General features: G+C 31.9%; 1 protein-coding gene across 1 annotated transcript; it reads right to left on the bottom strand.

Moving 5' to 3' along the window:
- Positions 1-118: 118 nt before the first annotated feature.
- On the bottom strand, positions 119-19,581 carry LOC133176571 (UDP-glucuronic acid decarboxylase 1-like). Its single transcript, XM_061311683.1, has 12 exons — positions 19,422-19,581; positions 18,514-18,550; positions 18,269-18,358; positions 11,429-11,486; positions 10,359-10,539; positions 8,200-8,304; positions 5,842-5,901; positions 4,367-4,488; positions 3,855-3,974; positions 2,465-2,627; positions 995-1,098; positions 119-713 (listed from the first exon to the last, which is right to left on the bottom strand). Exons 1-12 carry the CDS (start codon positions 19,543-19,545, stop codon positions 615-617), a joined length of 1,263 nt encoding a protein of 420 aa, XP_061167667.1. The 5' UTR covers positions 19,546-19,581; the 3' UTR covers positions 119-614.
- Positions 19,582-19,657: the final 76 nt, after the last annotated feature.

Raw genomic sequence — 19,657 nt, 5'->3', positions numbered from 1 at the left:
AAAAGCTACAAAACAGAATGGACAATATTTATGCATTTCATATTATTATACATCCTCTAAAATAAAATATTTGCGAATGCCAATAAGCTAAAAAGATATGTACATGTATACGCAAAGACAGTGTCAAAAAAGCAACAGCAAATTATATAACGTGTAAACTTTAATAAACGGAAAATATACCACATTATGTATGCAAATATTCAATATTTTGTACATTTTAATCCAAGTACATGTACCGTAAGAACTTTTTTGTATTTAAAGAAAAAGGCTAATAAAACTCCACAGGGCTGAACTTTGAGACATTAGATACATGCACATCCAGTCCATTATTAATTAGCAGAGTAGTAAACTGATAAAAATACATATACAATATGAAAAAAAAATGTTCTTAATCAATTGAACATGATAAAATACATAAAAGATGGAATGTATAACAAAGATGCATCACAATTAAATATATTAACACAATTTCATATAATTTTCAGTTGAGCAGAGCTGAAAAGAATTTAATGTCTTAGCATATGATATACAGAAACATAAATAACCGGTTCTTCTTTCTAAGATGTGCTCTCTAAAATATTTCTGCCTTATTGATACAGTACTATACATGTATTTTAATTCGGAAAATGTAAATTTCTTTCACTGTGGCGTGTTCTCTTTAATTCATTTCTAAAATATTCTATTGTTTTCTTTATTCCTTCAATCATTGGCACCTGTAAAAAAAAAGAAGAAGGTTTCAAGTACAAAACAAAATCGAGTATCCATGCACTTGTATCTGTAAGATAATATATAAAGAGCTAGTTTCATTATCAAGCACTATTAGATCAATGGAAATAATAAAGAATTAAATGCTTGTGTAAGTAACAAAATAACATTGAAGAAGAGCAATCATTTTGCCACTGTGCCCCTGAAACTGAATCAACTATTTTCTTTATAATGAGTTTAAGCCATGTACTGCATTCAGTAATTTAAGTAATTTCTGGTTTCTCATTACCTGGGGTGACCATTTCAGATACTTCTTTGCTTTGGTTATGTCAGGTTTTCTTTTCCTCGGGTCATCTTGCATAGCAGGTTTATATACAATCTGGCTGGATCCACCTTCAAAGGAAAGACAGAAAACTATGTTCCTCTGCAGGCTGAGGCCACAATGGGCAACTTAAGTTTTAAAAAGGAATATACAGGAAAAAGTCTTTAAAAAAATTCTTCTTAAAAGCAGCAAAGCCATGATTAGTCAGAATGATATAGAAGCATGACTTCAGGTAGATTAGTTAATCTGTAGTTACTTTATGTGCTAGTACATCAGTTTTGAATAACTTCTTTGATCAGAACTCTTCTACAAAAGAGATTAGGAAAAGTAACCAATATTGGGAAAGGGAAATAACTTGAAGGGTCACATTATTTAAAAGAGCAAGCATGTGTGTATAAAAAGGTGCCAACAAACAACTATAGAAAATAATCATTTTATTTTAGGTTAACAGGATTAAATAATAAAAGAAAATGTCATTCTTTGCTTTGCCTAGTAAAATGAATAAATTATTTTACTGCTGTATCATGGGTTAGTACATGTATATTGGTCAAAATTTAAAAAGAAAATAACAAAATTTTAAATTTTACAAGAATTTGAACATATGACTGAATATAACATTCACTGTCTCTGAGTTTTCCTTACTTTGTAAAATTAAGAAAAATATCCCAATTGTGTGAAATTTTATGGGACAACCTTCATGTAATATATTTTTCAAACCATTTTGGGAAAATGTTATATAAATAGTGCATGTTCTTGAGGGTAACAGTTGAAATTGACACCCCAAGGAAAACCATTGTCAACCGAGCAGAGGTTGACAATGGTTTTCCTTGGGGTGTCAATTTCAACAGTTACACTCAAAGACGTGCACTATTTATTTTATTATACTGAATGTCTTATTGATTTCGGATGTCATAAAAAAAATTCGGAGATTAAGTTAAGTTCACGCTTAGAAAGCTTTCAACCTCCCTGCTTCTATTTTTCTCAATAAGAAAGCTTCGGAAAAGATTTACCAATTAACCTCTTTATTGTTTGTTTACTACTCAAAAAGTCCTTTATCATCTAAAGTTTGCACTCGCAAGGATGTTTCATCTGTCGTTTGTTGTTTTCAAGTAAGCTACATCGGACGCAAGCTTTTATTGACGTCGTTTATTCGGCTTCTTTAAAACGCACAACCGACGTTTTGAGAATTCTACGGTGAACTGTACGCGCATGATTTGAACGCATGTGACATTTTCGTAAAGTTACCCGTTGTCAAGTGTGTTGCTAACGGTGAAGGTAACATTACGGATTGTTAAATGCATCTAAACCAATCAGATTTTAGTATTTAACATGAAATTATAATAAATATATTTGGGACATTTGAAGTAATTCTCTTTACATGTACCAACTCATTTGAAGGAGATTCTTTTACTTTAACTGAAGAATGTTTTTACGTACCAACTAAATCTTTGATAATTGTAGCAAAATCCACGATGGTGTGTTCCTCAGGATTTCCTAAGTTGATTGGTTGGGAGTAATTAGAATTCATCAGCTTAATAAGACCATCGACCAGGTCAGAAACATACTGGAAAGATCGAGTCTGTTTTCCTGATCCATACACCTATTCATAAATGAGTGGTCAATTTCAGTTTTTGCAATAATAGCTGCAGAGACAGGAAGCTGAATAAAAGCAAGTTTCCTAATAATCCCTTTTAGCATAATTATATGAAACAGGCCAAGAAACAACCTAAGGAACACTCATGTACAATGTACATACATTAATTTCATTCAATTAAAATGAATAAAATCACAATTTTAAAATATAAAGAATTATCACTATAGTACAACAAAACATGTTTTAAAGCAAACACAGGTATTATAAATTCAGCCTAGAATAAACTGCATGTAAATATTTTTTTCACTCGGTACTAGAAAGTTAATGAAAGATTAACTGGAAGAAATTAGGATATGGCAATACAATATCGGCCAACCTTGCCTATTATAGTAACTTCATAAGCAAAATATATTTGTGAGATTTGCATTCTTATTTTTTGCTCATGCAATACAGTTGAACTTCAGTATCTTGAACACGGATATCTCGAATACCATGGATATGTTGAAGTGATTTGGAAGTCCCAACGCCATATTCTTTTAGTATTTTACACTGGATATCTCGAATCCTTGGATATCTCGAAGTTTTTTCTTGGTCCCATTGAGTTCGAGATAACGAGGTTTGACTGTATTTAGCTGAAACCATTCATTTAAGGTTGTTCACCCCTCTGGTCCCTCACATAAAACTCTGCTTTAAGGCTAATGATATTCTATCAAATTCATGATTAAAATACACATAATTTCATCATACCTTGATGGGGAAAATTTGATAGAAATGACCTTTTAAATTGACAATAATAGTCATTTAAGAGTTATCTTTTTTATCACAGGATCAATTAACCTTAATTCCATACCTATGATAAATGTTTCCTGGGTTGCAGAAATTAAGGTTCATAGATCCTCTGATCACTCATATAAAATATTGCTTTAACTTTTATGATTTTCCGAAAGAAATGTATTTTATAAGTAAAATACAAACAATTATTAAACCAATAAAAATTAAACCAAAAAGACACTTTTAACTTGACAAATCTATAAAGGAATTATAGACATTTAAGTCATTTAGAGTTATCTCTCTTATCAGAGTATCAATGAACCTTAATAGTTATGTATGGATTTCAAACTGGCAAATTGTGAATAAAAATTGTGAAGAATAATAGTTTATTTTGAGTATGTGTATTCTCTATAGCTGTGTTCTGCTGCAAATGAGGAACACATCCTTTCAGCCAGTACTTACAGTAATATTCTGTCCCTGTAAAGCCTGCAGAATGAAGTTACTGACCACTCGGCCATCATTCATGTGCATTCTGGGACCAAAAGTATTAAAAATTCTGGCCACCCTTACTTGTACTCCATCCTAAAACACAGAATTGAAAATTATTATTTTCATTCACTTGCTAATGAAGCATTAATAACAGTGAGATGGAAACACTTAATAGATACTGAGCTGAAAGTCAACCTGCTTTTTTTAACAATAAAGTGCTCTCTAAAGCTGCTACATTCTTTTCTAAATTTTGAACTCAATAATACATTGTTCCAGTGTACATGTAGTTGAAATGATCTTAATGTCTTTAATAAAATTAAAGATTAGAATGTTAAAGTATTCTAGGCAGTGTGTATGGAGGGATATGAAAGAAGTGCAAGTCATGGATATTTCTCTTTTCCATTCCCAACATAACATTTTTTTTATGAAGATATAGTTTCCTATATTTTTTATTAAGAATCATAACACTTCAGTTAACATAATACCTGTTTAGCATAGGCATAACACATGGTTTCAGCCACTCTCTTTCCCTCGTCATAGCAGGCTCTAGGACCAATTGGGTTCACATGTCCCCAGTATTCCTCAGGTTGTGGGTGAACTTCAGGGTCTACAGAAAATAAGGAACTCAGTTATAAGGAAATCTTGGTTATATGGAATATTTCATGAATTCCCTTGGTGACCTTTTGCTATATATCTCCTATAAAGATATATTGGTTAAAAGGAAGTGAAATTTGAAGTACCAGTCCTTATGACTGAGTTTTACAGTTTATGTATTTTAACAGACACGTTGAGAGCTAAAGAAGTATTTAAATAAAGCTCTCTGGCATCAGTTTTGCAGAAAGGTTCAAATTGACAGGGTGTACTTTCTCCAGTAACTTGAGCATAGAATTGCCATATCATCAATATTTGTTACTGTACAAATTGTTTATTTTTGTGATGGATGACTGCATCAGCTCACTAGATGGTAAAAGTGAACATTATAAAACTCTACTTATATTCAAATATCAAGTGAAATGATGTAATTTATATGTAAAATATTGAATTCACAAAGCAATAAACTACCTTGTACAAGTACAAAATCCACTTTGCATCTACATGTATGTTTAAAATCTTGGAAGATGACAGAAAAATGGAAAAGGGGTACTGTGTAGAAATGGGATGTGCAGTAACTGGTACAGTAAAACTTGTCTAATCTGGATGTTGTGTATTCCGAAATCTTGCATATTACAATGTGAACTTTAACCTCCTTTCAGTAAATTCAGTAGTTTAAAATGTTGCCTAATCTGGAATGTTATCTAATCCAGTCACTGAGTTGCCAACTATTACAATTTTATCGTAGTTTTATGATTTGTCACCTTAAAAGTGCACCATATGATTACTTTTTCAATACTCAAGTAAAGACGTTGTGTGAAATCAGGATTTGTTTTACTTTTTTTGGTCAGAAGTTTAGTTTGAGGTACCAGTATTCCTCTTTATACAGAATGGTTTTCATCATTTGATTAACACCACTGATGAATATTTGAGACTAATGTGCATCTAGTTGGTAAATATAAAGTTATAGGATCTTGAAACTTTACTAAGTAAACCAACTTTAAAGTGAGTATCTTTCATCTTCATTGACTGAGGTCTTCTCAGCAGTTTGGGGCACTTGCAGACCCAGGACACTGGCTTATTATGCTTTTCTACCAAAAGGGGTTGGCAGTCTGTGATCAGTTTCTATGGAACCAGTAGTGTCAGGATTAGACAAGTTTTACTGTACCTGTAAGCAATTCATCTGCTACATATACCAAATTCAGAGGCCTGTTCAACGGAGGGAACTTTCGCAAGTGCTCATGAACATTTCTGTTGGAGGGATAAGGAATTTTGGAGACCACTCGAAAATGGTTGCTCTGTTGAACAGGCCTCTGGTGTATGCTGTATATAAATAATGCATCCAAATTGTGTCCAATGATGTACATACCACCGTATACTTCAGATGTTGAGGCCAATAGGAGCCTTCCTCTCACCCTCTTAGTTAAGCCTACAATACATCATAATACATATCTAATATACAAACATATTCTTTTAATATATGTATAGGTAAATTTATGTTTATATTCAATAAAGAAACAGGCATTACACCTTGCTTGGGGCTGTTTTGTAACCAATTTCCACTTTAATGACCCTGATTTCTAGTCTGTTTTTGCAACACTCCACTTAATGTAACTTAAGATATTCTAAGCTTTTAGTTAATATAAAGCAAAGTTAATACAATTTGCTGTCAGAGTCCATATTACTAAATGTATTTCTTTCTACAGTTTTGATTGCTTATGAAATTCATGATCTTAATTTTTTATACATGTAGTTATTTACATTGAGTACCTACCCAGCATGTTGTTGGTTCCTAAGGTGTTTGTTTTGATAGTCTTTACTGGGTTGTACAGTTAGTTGTTTATATTGAGTACCTACCCAGGATGTTGTTGGTTCCTATGGTGTTTGATTTGATAGTCTTTACTGGGTTGTACAGTTAGTTGTTTATATTGCGTACCTACCCAGCATGTTGTTGGTTCCTTTGGTGTTTGTTTTGATAGTCTTTACTGGGTTGTACAGTTAGTTGTTTATATTGAGTACCTACCCAGCATGTTGTTGGTTCCTTTGGTGTTTGTTTTGATAGTCTTTACAGGGTTGTACAGTTAGCTTTTGAGTACCTATCTTTACAGGGTTGTACAGTTAGCTTTTGAGTACCTATCTTTACAGGGTTGTACAGTTAGCTTTTGAGTACCTATCTTTACTGGGTTGTACAGTTAGCTTTTGAGTACCTACCCAACATCTTGTTGGTTCCTTTGGTGTTTGTTTTGATAGTCTTTACTGGGTTGTACAGTTAGTTGTTTATATTGAGTACCTACCCAACATCTTGTTGGTTCCTTTGGTGTTTGTTTTGATAATCTTTACTGGGTTGTACAGTTAGTTGTTTATATTGAGTACCTACCCAGCATGTTGTTGGTTCCTTTGGTGTTTGTTTTGATAATCTTTACTGGGTTGTACAGTTAGTTGTTTGTATTGAGTACCTACCCAGCATGTTGTTGGTTCCTTTGGTGTTTGTTTTGATAATCTTTACTGGGTTGTACAGTTAGTTGTTTATATTGAGTACCTACCCAGCATGTTGTTGGTTCCTTTGGTGTTTGTTTTGATAGTCTTTACTGGGTTGTACAGTTAGTTGTTAATATTGAGTACCTACCCAGCATGTTGTTGGTTCCTTTGGTGTTTGTTTTGATAATCTTTACTGGGTTGTACAGTTAGTTGTTTATATTGAGTACCTACCCAGCATGTTGTTGGTTCCTATGGTACATGTATTTGTTTTGATAGTCTTTACTGGGTTGTACAGTTAGTTGTTTATGTTGAGTACCTACCCAGCATGTTGTTGGTTCCTATGGTGCTTGTTTTGATAGTCTTAACTGGGTTGTACAGTTAGCTATTGAGTACCTACCCAGCATGTTGTTGGTTCCTTTGGTGTTTGTTTTGATAGTCTTTACAGGGTTGTAGAGTTAGCTTTTGAGTACCTATCTTTACAGGGTTGTAGAGTTAGCTTTTGAGTACCTATCTTTACAGGGTTGTACAGTTAGCTTTTGAGTACCTATCTTTACTGGGTTGTACAGTTAGCTTTTGAGTACCTACCCAACATCTTGTTGGTTCCTTTGGTGTTTGTTTTGATAGTCTTTACTGGGTTGTACAGTTAGTTGTTTATATTGAGTACCTACCCAACATCTTGTTGGTTCCTTTGGTGTTTGTTTTGATAATCTTTACTGGGTTGTACAGTTAGTTGTTTATATTGAGTACCTACCCAGCATGTTGTTGGTTCCTTTGGTGTTTGTTTTGATAATCTTTACTGGGTTGTACAGTTAGTTGTTTGTATTGAGTACCTACCCAGCATGTTGTTGGTTCCTTTGGTGTTTGTTTTGATAATCTTTACTGGGTTGTACAGTTAGTTGTTTATAATGAGTACCTACCCAGCATGTTGTTGGTTCCTTTGGTGTTTGTTTTGATAGTCTTTACTGGGTTGTACAGTTAGTTGTTAATATTGAGTACCTACCCAGCATGTTGTTGGTTCCTTTGGTGTTTGTTTTGATAATCTTTACTGGGTTGTACAGTTAGTTGTTTATATTGAGTACCTACCCAGCATGTTGTTGGTTCCTATGGTACATGTATTTGTTTTGATAGTCTTTACTGGGTTGTACAGTTAGTTGTTTATGTTGAGTACCTACCCAGCATGTTGTTGGTTCCTATGGTGCTTGTTTTGATAGTCTTAACTGGGTTGTACAGTTAGCTATTGAGTACCTACCCAACATGTTGTTGGTTCCTATGGTATTTGTTTTGATAGTCTTTACTGGGTTGTACATGTAGTTAGGAGGAGAGGCTGGGGAAGCAAGATGATAAATCTGGTCCACTGAAAGAAATATTAAATACAAGGATAACTAAATGCATTGCTTGTGGCTCACACAAGATGTCAGCCTTTCATAAAATTGGCTGGTATGCAATGAATTTCAAAAATTAATAAAATATGAGTGAAGATAAGAAATTTTTCCTGCAAAAATGATTGAATTTCATTTCATGGGCTAATTCTACTTTCAAACAGATTGCATGTCCAGTGAAAATTTAAAGGCCATAAAAGTAGGACCTCATATTAAGCAACAGGAGGTGTTTTAAGAAAAAGGTTTTGCAGGTGAAAAAAAAATCAGCAATTTTTTGTACCACTTCCAGTGAGACACCATAAGTATACTGCTGATAAAAATGAAATTCAAGATGCAAATGTTAAGAATATATTATTACCTCTGAATGTTTCAGGTTTCTATCTCCAGGTTATGAAGGAAAAAGCATGGACAAAATAATTCTTAAATACTGAGAAATATACTACCGTAAGTCTTATAATCATTCCTTCATTGCACCATAACTTTAAAGATTTTTGAAAGATCAGCTTAAAGGGTACTTGGTAATGCAATGATTTTTTCAGTTTTTTTAATGTTCAAGGATTACTGTGAAAGAAAACTGCACAGAAAAAATGCATCTAAATCTAAACATATAAAGAAAAATCACTAAGGGGACCCTCAAGGGGATAGGGATAATATCTGTGACAAAACATTACCGTATAATGAGCTCTTGGCAAAGATAACATTTGATATTATTTGTATGATGCAAAATGAATGAAAAATAAAGGAATACAGAAATTTTAAATCAAAATGATCTTCCATTGGAAAAATGGAATAAAACCCCATTCCATAGACAAGAAAAAAATTGTTCTCTTAGTAGTGGCCTCTTTGGTCCACCACCTTTTGATCCATCACATAAAAACTTGATTCTCAGTTACTCAAACCTTGCACACACCTTTTTTTATTCATCAAAAAATAATTAATTTATAGTGAGGTGAACACCTTTAAAATCCTGAAGGCAGGTAAAGAAGATATATCTGATAGAACCAATGTTATGTTAACCCAATTTAGGGAATAAATAATTTATAAAGATGACATGGTTTATTAAATGTACTTACCTTATATAAGTACATGTACCTGGTATAGAATATCAAATTGTATTTCATCACCTTCTATAACTACCTGTAGTTACATGTCAGAAGTTATAACATGTAAATTTGCTTACCTTCTGTAAACAATTGTTACATGTCAGTTTATTACATGTAAAGAACTATAAATGATAAGTGTCCCAAACGGCCCCTTAAAATTAATATTTTAATCATACTTAATATATAGGTTTACTTTGTTCAGATATACGTGTGACGATTATTCGTGATTTTCAATTTGATCAAAATGCCATTAATTTTGAAATATAACGTCATGAAATTCACCATTTCTTGCCTCTAGCATATTTTGTATAAAATTGCTCATTTTTTGTCTTCCAGAAAATACTAAGCACACACTTGGACAAATCCTATATTTTCACCAAAGATGTATCTATCCAAAACTACTTACTTACAGAAAAATTTTGCTTGTTCAAAACTGTTTTCATTGTTTCCCATAGGAAAAATGTCAAGAAAAGGCACATTTTTGTCTTATTTTGATTGGATTGAAAAAAAATAGAATCATATCTGATGTCATTTACAGCCAGCAAGGGTATATAAATGAGACAAATGTATTGAAAATATGTTTGATATAAACTCTTCTACTTAATAAAAAACAATTTAAATCACCTGATTCACATTTAAAAATTTTGATTCATGGGGGCCAAAAATGACTCTTATTATATATAGTCCTTTGTCTATCTTCTGTAAACAACTGTTGTAAAATGTCATCAATGATTACATTTACTTATCTTCTATAAAGAGTGTTTGTCCAATGTCATGGTTGATTAACTCTGATTACATTTACTCACCTTCTATAAAGAGTGTTTGTACAATGTCATGGTTGATTAACTCTGATTACATTTACTTATCTTCTATAAAGAGTGTTTGTACAATGTCATGGTTGATTAACTCTGATTACATTTACTCACCTTCTATAAAGAGTGTTTGTACAATGTCATGGTTGATTAACTCGAAGTTTTCATGCCCGATCCAGTGTTCCACATTTCGTTTCCTTCCAGTGAAGAAGTTGTCGACCACGGTGACCTCATGACCTTCTAACATTAACCTGTCCACAAGGTGAGATCCCACAAAACCAGCACCTCCTGAGATCTAAATATAGAACACTGGTATCAATCACAATAGTTTGTTATAAACTAATTTAGAAAAGAAATTAAAGATTACCTGCAGTAGCATTTCATTTTTTGACAAAATAAAGATCACGATAAAATAATACTGAAGAAAAAAACTGCATTGAAATCTATGACCGCTGTCTACTGTGAAATCACTAATTATCGAGGGGGGGTGGGGGGTGAAGGTTAATTTTTGTTGTTTCCTGGTATGAAGAGACCCATGAATTCATGTCCTCCATGAAATGTAAAAATTTTAATCTCTAACAATGCAGTATTTCTTTAACCAAAAATTTAAATCCCTTTGAACCAAAATTTTTTCCTCAAATCATGAAAATTAAAAACTGTGTGATTTTACAGTATTTTAGAAAGAATTTTTAAGAAATCTATTCAACATTCCAATTTTTATACTGAAATTTGGAGTACCATTATATAGTGTTAACTGAATCATTTCATTGCTATGAAATTTGCATACCACATATTTGAAGTTCAATAGAATACCAGGGCCAAGCTGAAAGTAAATCTACTAGGCTAACCTATATAGGAATTTGAGTGTCAACTTCAGAAATTCAAATCTTATATTCTGTAAACCAACTATTATTCATGTCAACTTTTATTCGTGATTCGTCAGTTTGAATCAATCTGCGACGATTGATTTTTGCGACTGAGGAAACATTTTCTACAAATACAAAGAAAAATTAATGGTTCGGGGCGATTAATATTAGTGATTTAAAGTAGGTCGCGAAACTCGCAAATATTTCTTGCACACGAATAAAAGTTGGTTTACAATATATATAGACATATATAAGTATAGAGAATTTTTTGGTCAGGTTTTTTGAGTTTGTGATATGGAGGTGTAACTGTATACATACCAAGATCCTTTTCCTGTCTTTATAATTCAGGAACTTCACATCTGGGTAAATCTTATTTCTGCAAAATAAATTATACATGTACTTGTACATGTATTAAAGATGAGTAATACCAACAATTTATCTTTTCAAAACATTTGCAGAAATAATATTGTAAGTTGCCTTATACAATTAAGATGTGTTCATTCAGTAACCAACATATAGCTAAAGACAGCAGATCATCTGCATATTAAAAATGGAAAATTATCGAAGTAATTGTATGGCATACATGCATTGAACAGGGACCTGTTCATTACAATTTTTATTTTAAGTAGAGTTGACAGTATTTTCAATATATTTTAATTATCAATTACATGTACTATTATTAATTCCAGTTTACAATAGGAAGTCATCATTCATATAATAAGGCACATACTCAGATCAGTGCAAACAACCCCCACTTTTTTTTTTTTTTTTTTTTACTTTTTCACACAATTTTTTTCTTAAGGTATGTTAGAGTGGTTTGTCTGGGTTTAAGAATGCACACCTTAAAGGAAACTTCGAAAATTAAAAACAAACAAACAAACAAACCCCAAACAATAAAACAGAATCAAATTGCCAAAACAAAACCAGCTGACATATTCCAGCAATTGACAATTTTAGTGCCTTTGGTACAGGTATTAAATAGAGTTCAAAATCTATTCATAATTTAAAAAAAAAATCAGGTTAACTTAAAGGGAATTTTTTTGAAAAAACTTTTCTGGGCACATGAAATTGATGACTTTTAACCTTTCCTTGAATACATGAATACATTGTTATAACATGATCATGTCATAAAATTGAAATATACTACTTATTTTTTTATTTTGTGTTGATCAACTGTGGTCCAATTATATATTAAATCATGTGCAGTTAATATATTTTTCAATAAAGGTCATTACTGGCTACAGAGTTAACTACAAGTAATTTTAATATATTAAAGCAGAGATTGAACAGTTAAGCCATTGACTTATAAATGCAAAAAGAAAAAAAAGTAAGTTGCTTCAAAGCCATTTGATCGATTGCTGATGTGGACTCACCTATGGCGTTCATGACTGCATTATCAATTTTTTAAAAAATTAACATGAATTTGATTAATTTCTTCAGGTTAATTTTTTTTAACTTAACTGGTGTATAAAAAGACTTTTAATATCTATATATTTTTTGTAAATATATCTCTAAGTTAGCAAATTAAACGGGAAAAAATTATCTGTAAAAAGAAATATTATTCCAGCATCAGATATAAGAAAATGCTGTGGCACAGCTTTAACTACCTGGTAATGCACTTAGGCCAAGTGCTTAACAAGATTATATACATATACTACCAGCTGGAAACAGTAAAATATTATATTGCATGACTGTACATATTTTTAAACCAACACTGATTTTTTTGTTACTAATGTAACCGCTGGGGAGGGTATGGGTCCACCTGGAATAAGTAGTGCACCCTATACTGCACACATGTGCACACCTGGCATCAACATCTTGACATGGTTACTGTCCTTGACATGAAACTGTCAAGGATTAAGACATAAGAAGAAATGTCTTTTAAGTCTTTATTAGAGGAGTAATTTGTACATTATTTACATCCAAGACTGGGTCTGCTAGCTGCCTACTCTATAGCCCTAACTCCTAACCCTAACTCTTTTACTACTAACTCTCTCAACTCCAAGGCTAAAAGTAAAACAGCTACTGAGGTTATCTCTTTGTTCTTTATAGAAATATAATCTTTGCCTTAAGGTGAATTGAGTGATTATTTGATTTACTCAAGATTATTTGACATCTTTGCAATAGAGTGATATGGACAGGTTAAGTGTTCATTAGTGTAACACACAGTTTAATTTTTTCGCAATTCGAGATAGCTTTTCTGCATAAAAAATCCTGTTTTTCTGAGACAAGTTTTATACTGCTTTTCTGCAATAATATTTTTATTGCTTTTCCATGACTTTTTTCTGTACCTCTTCCGTTAGCCATTTAAAACCCATTGCATTCTGCTTACCACATGGAGATGAAGTTGGATTTTAAGAAAATAAGTCTTCCAGAACACTTAATAAGAACATTGATTTAAAACCTTTGGCACTGGATAAAACAAAGATAAAAAAACAAGCACTGGTCTAGATTTTAAAAAGTCGACAGAAGGAATTTGCATGCTTTCACATCTTGGTGCGAGCTCCAAATTTAAGTGTAAAATGCGAGATTCATTCAATAATTTTAATCACAATGTGAGTTAGTACCCATATTGTAGAATGCTATGGAGGAAATACAGGTAAATACTGCTAAATATTGGCTAGCCGTAACTATTTAAAAATTGTGGAAAGGATGTATAAAAAAAGGAGATAACACATAACATATTGTAAATACCAATCATGGAAAAGCAGCATGAAGTAGTCGTGGAAAAACAGAAAGGTTGCAAAAATAAAATCGCAGAAAAGCAGGTCAGCTGTGACACCTATACTGTCTTCAGTGTAACAAAAGATAATTGTGTAGGGGATTAACTTAATTAAAGGGAATAGATAACAATGTACTAGACATACACACAAGCCATCTGCTTAACTTTGAAACTGTATGGCATATTTGTATTAATTAAATGTTAGCATGAATGAAATAGAAAACTGTAGCATACAGTACAGGCAACGCGGATCCCGTATTTTCCGCGCCCCGTCGCAGTATATACACAACGCGGTTTTTAGCCAGGTGAGACAGGTAAACCGCGTTCCCTCCGCGGGAAATTCATTACCTACCTGTCCCCGCCGCGGTTAAATCATCGATCAATTAGTATCGTAAACAAACGGGAGTTATCTCCCCGAACAGAAATTTTGCGAAATTCCGTTTTGAACATATTTTATTGAGTTAAAAGGATTGGGAACAAGTTCTATACAACTAACTAGGTTCCTATCCTTTATTTTACAATATGTCATGCAAATAAAAAGAAAAATAATACAGTTAGTACAAGTGAAAAAGCAATTAAATAACATATCAACTAGAGAATCTGCATGTTTCGTCAATAAATATATGAACAGCAGCAAAATTTCCTCTTAAAAAAATTAAAAGATCTTCAGTGTATGTATATTTATGAAATTAGTTTCTTTTATTTTGCAACAGTGAGGTGAAAATAATAAACATACTCCAAAAAAGAATTTGTAAAGCAGAAGATATTTTAAACGTTTTTATTATAATTATTTTTTTTTTTAAATTATAGATCAAAACTAAAGCGAAATCTTTTGTTTTAAATAGTGTCAAGAAAACTATGTATAATGTAAGCCGTTTCATTTGAGAGGTTTAACATGACAAATTTTAATGTCGCAAATATAAGTTCTAAAAACTTCTTTTCAAATTATATGCGAACTACAATAATGTTACATACACGTGCTAAACAATAGTCAGTGCGAGCTCCTATTATATTAACAGTTTTCAGTGTTTCTATGAGGAAAAAGTACATCTTAATACTGTTTATGTTATTTTTACCAAATTTAGAACAGTATAATTCATTTAATTTATTTCACTTTATTGTATAAATGTGCAAGCATTTCTCTGAAATTGTCGAATGACCGGAAAGCTGTAATATTCAATCGTGAGAGTTTGCAGTGAGTGGGCGCGTGAACGTTTTACAAGATATCAATATAATTTTTCTTTTCTTCGATATTTACTTCTTTGGTAAACATTGTTTTGTTTTTAATTTAATTATTTCTCCATTTACAGAAGATAGGATGTGCATGCATGGTGATGAACTCAACAAAACAATTAAAACGGCGGGGGGGGGGGTATATATCACTAAAACTTATTATTCTCAATAATACTCAAGAAAAAAAAATCAAATGCCAAGTTTACTTGAACATATTCTTTTCTTTGTGTATTAAGTATTAGTCCCGATCATTTCCTGTGTATAGGGATTAGCAGACCGAGCAGGAAACGACATGCCCTGAGGGTTTCACACCTGTCGTAGAGTACATGTACCTGGGGTAAATTTCTCTGCATTTGCAAGGCGTTGTCTAGCCATACAACACACCAGTTCCTTCGATGTTTTATTATTTCTTCATTTTCAAATGAAATTACAACCATGAAATCTACGCGAGTCAACTATATACTTGCTTTTTTTTTTTTTTTTAACCCTGAGTGTATATTAAAAGGAAAAGGATCAATCATACATTTAAAACAAATTAATAGAGTTTGAATGAAATAAAATAAATCAAATCAGATAATATTTTATTAATATTTTCTGTAAATGCCGACGGGGCTTGATATTTGTTTCTGTTTGTATATGTACATGTACATGTGCATGTATTATGTAAGTAGAATTTAAAAAAGAAAGGAAATAAAAGTACAGAATGTTACGGCACGTGCATCTTTTTTTCCTGCTTTTTTATTGATTTGTCGAGTCCATCGATTAAAACAAAATATTCATGATAAAATTTCAATGAAATGAATTGCTTCTGGATTAATTTTGTTTCAGTTTCAATATAAGTCGTTTCTGTGAACAGATACATGTAATATACTGTAGCCGATTTATCAGTTTATTGACCAGTTGTGGACCTTGTCTAATTCTACGATCGAGTTTACTTTCTGAAAAAACACGGAAACAGCAACAGCCACAGACACTATTTTACTAAACCAACTTACTGCTTCCAAGACATATATTTATAAGATCGCCATATTGCTTCACGATGTAAGATTATGCAATCTAACAGTTAGGGTATCAGCTAGTTACACAGATACCTGAAAACTCAGCCTATCGCTCTAACACATTTGTCTCTGAATATAATAAGTTTATTTTTGTGTTGAATGATCAAATTATTTTAGGGCACAAAATCAGCCAATAAAAGAGGGTTTTTCCGATTTGACGATGCGTGTAAATGAAAATACTGATGAGCATGATCATTTAAATTTCAGAAAGAAAGAAAATGGAAAAACTTGCTATGAAATTATCCTGAATATATAGGATGTAATGATTTTATTAACAATATAACGAAAAAACGTTCATGTTGATATAACTTCTACAGTCTTACATGTTTAGCGCATAGTATTAGCAGTTAATTGGTTCCTAAATCTTCCTAAACGTACACGTGTTTAATACTGTTCCCATCTCTATCTATCATCGTTTTTCATTCTAATATTTATATCAGATATATATATATATATATATATATATATATATATATATATATATATATATATATATATATATATATATATATATATATATATATATATATATAACAAAAAGGCATATTTTTTGTTTAAGAAACCAAAGACTGTGATCGAATCTCGCAGAAAAAATAAACGCATTAGCTACATGTAACTGGTAACGCAACTGCGCGGGCTAATCGTGGACAATTAAGAAACGATGGCATTTAAAAAAAATCTAATGCTACTGTAATAAGGTGGATTATTTAGCAATTCCAAGATAATTTATGTTTGAATTATTGATTTTAAATAAATAATACACGGTTAATGAGCTGATGATCATATTTCATCCAATTTTACTGCAAGTACTGGCAATTATATGCCTTTTTTTAATTTGAGAAATAATAAATTTTGAGTGACTATTGATATAAAAAAAAAAATAAATAACTATTATACAATACTGAAAATTTAAATAAAAAATTCATTTAATGATATTCACCATATAATGTAGGCCATGATTTTTAATAAATTACCCCCCCCCCCCCCTTTTCCGTCGCGATTAAATCGACAACACTTTACAGGTAATAACTCTAAGCTGAAGAAAAACGGTAGCTGGCCCCGCCGCGGTGTAAACACGGTCGCAGGTAGTACCGCGATCAAAACCCGCGACGGTGTAACGCGGAAAGGATTAACACACCGCCGAGGGGACGCGGTCTAATACGGGATCCGCGTTGCCTGTACTGTAAAATAGAAATGTAAATACTGTAATATTTAAATATAGAAAATATAAATTATGTAAGACCCCTAACACTTTGGTTAGTGGCTATACAAAACTATAAATAAACCTGCATTCTGTTCAATTTAATTTTACATTCCTGTATTTTGTTATGTTGCCTTACAGCGACATAACAAAATACAGGAGCATAAAGGATCTAATTTTAATTAGATTGGCATCTGTTCACCGACAAAAAAACCTTTTCACTTTTGAAGCCAGCTAAAAAAAAATTTTGAAAAAAAAAACTTGTAATTAATTAGAATTGTAGGAAAATTTCCTTGTTTTGGAGAGACTTAACTGTAATTTATACATTTTCTTGTTACCACTTATGGTAAATGGTTTAGAAAGAGTGAACATCTGAGTGTATAAAGCTATTGCCTTTCTGGATCATATCTCTCTGGAATCAGTCTTTACATATCTGCAAAGCTAATTTCATTCAATATAAAAAAATTGCAACATTTAAAGTTTACCATTTCCAGAAATGTATTCATATACATGTGCATGCATGTATAATATGTGCATGCATATGAATAAATAACATTGCTAATGGTTTCAATGTTTTTAGGCTTTTAAATTCTAATTTTCTGAATGCAAGGCATAAAAGCATACACAGCATACACATTTATTGATCTATTCTGTGTCTGTCTTTGCTGTGTGATCAATAAAAACTTCATCTTTTTTTTTATCTACTCCAGCTGTTACTTGATCATCTTTGATAATATCCTTGTAGTAAGATATTTATAGATATCGATGTATACCTCTAAACAAATTTTTTATCCTTTGATCAATATTGAACTGAAATATTTTTGAAAATATCCTTATAAGCAAAAATTAAAGTATACATGGAATTTTTTACTCTGGGTTAGGGTTAGACTACTTGAATATCTCAATAAATGAATTAAATCTGCTCTGTTGTGTGTAATACATACTGTTTTTCCAGCTGACTGATACGTTCCTTCAGGGCAGTGATTTCTTCATAGATTTCACTATGTCCTGTTCCATTGAGGAGCCTCGTAAAGCTGCAATTTTTAAAAAAAAAAATTATAGTGAGAAGGAATAGTAAATAACTATTTTTTGTCAATGAATGGGCACTATTTATGACATGACAAGTCAAGACATTTCAATACTTATACATGGAACAGACAATGTAATTTTGAAATTTATGAATTCTTACTCTGTTTTTGTAGAGTTGGAAAACCTGATGAACCATACTGAAAAAAAATATATATGAAAAATTTAGCTTAAAATATATGAGTATATTGATAGTAATTATCAAAATATATCATTTTTTTTTAAATGCTGTCAAATGTGAAGTTAAAAGGTCAAGATATTTCATAAGCTTTAATAGTTTAAAATTCAAATTTAAATTTCAAATTAATGTCCAAAATCTTAACATGGGTTTAAAAAAAGGAATATGGATATTTTTAAAAGCAGGTCTTGAGCATACCAGTTATGGTCAGTGTTTGACCTTAACACCAGTCCATTGGCCAAAAACTGACAAAGGAGGACAGTCAACAGTGGTCAAGAGACCAGATGTGAAAGGACATCTGGACCTTATTTTAAGAGTCAGAGTGTTGGGTTTTAATTAGAATAGTTATATATGAGAAAAATGCAGGTAGATACACTACAAAATTTAATACTGCATATTTCCAATCATCTGATTTGTGAATTTTATTGTCAAAAGAACCCTTTAATCATACATGATACATGTTCACAGGGCATGACAGGCTAATTTATTCGTTTTAATTTTTTTTCATTTGAATGATTTCAGAATCAATGGAAATTAACTTGACAAACAACTTTCCCTAGTCATAAATGTATTTTAAAAAAAACACGAAACATTTGCATATGTTATGCACTAATACACACATCAAAATGAATTCCAGGTGTATTACCTGAGGATGTGAGCTGTGGTCAATCAAATGATTAGATGCGTCAGTGTATTCAGTAACCCAATACACTCTACTATATACTATTTAGATATAAAACATTTGCATATGTAATGTTCTAATGCACATATGAATCTCAGAGGTATTAGAAGTGCGGGCCGGATAGATCAAATGATAAGTAATGTTTACGCACCTAAAACACCAATGACACCACCACATAAAATTAATATGGACTTCATTCTTAATTTCTTCATACAAAGTATCCTTGAACAATTCGATAGTCCATACTGTGACGCCTGCTTTGGTCTTGATATCATGAAGATAACATTAGGCTTCGCAGGCACAGTCCGCACAGCTGACACAGACGTGACAGAGAGATCCCGGATCGTTGATCAACCAGGAAGTAAGTAGATACAAAGTAAACCATAA

This window comes from Saccostrea echinata, unplaced genomic scaffold, assembly GCF_033153115.1.
Source record: "Saccostrea echinata isolate AGI-Se365-2 ecotype Australia unplaced genomic scaffold, CSIRO_AGI_Sech_v1 ptg000076l, whole genome shotgun sequence".
In the NCBI taxonomy this organism is placed as follows: domain Eukaryota; kingdom Metazoa; phylum Mollusca; class Bivalvia; order Ostreida; family Ostreidae; genus Saccostrea; species Saccostrea echinata.
This window is presented reverse-complemented; position numbering and strand designations above follow the sequence as displayed.

Bases quoted from the DNA above. Each gene is read 5' to 3' on its own strand.
- LOC133176571 (XM_061311683.1), bottom strand. From the start codon at position 19,545: ATGATATCAAGACCAAAGCAGGCGTCACAGTATGGACTATCGAATTGT. The intron at 1,099-2,464 runs GTACGTAAAAAC...TTTCCTTTGAAG, and splicing joins AATTATCAAAGATTTAGTTG to GTGGATCCAGCCAGATTGTA. The intron at 714-994 runs GTAATGAGAAAC...TTTTTTTTACAG, and splicing joins ATCTGAAATGGTCACCCCAG to GTGCCAATGATTGAAGGAAT.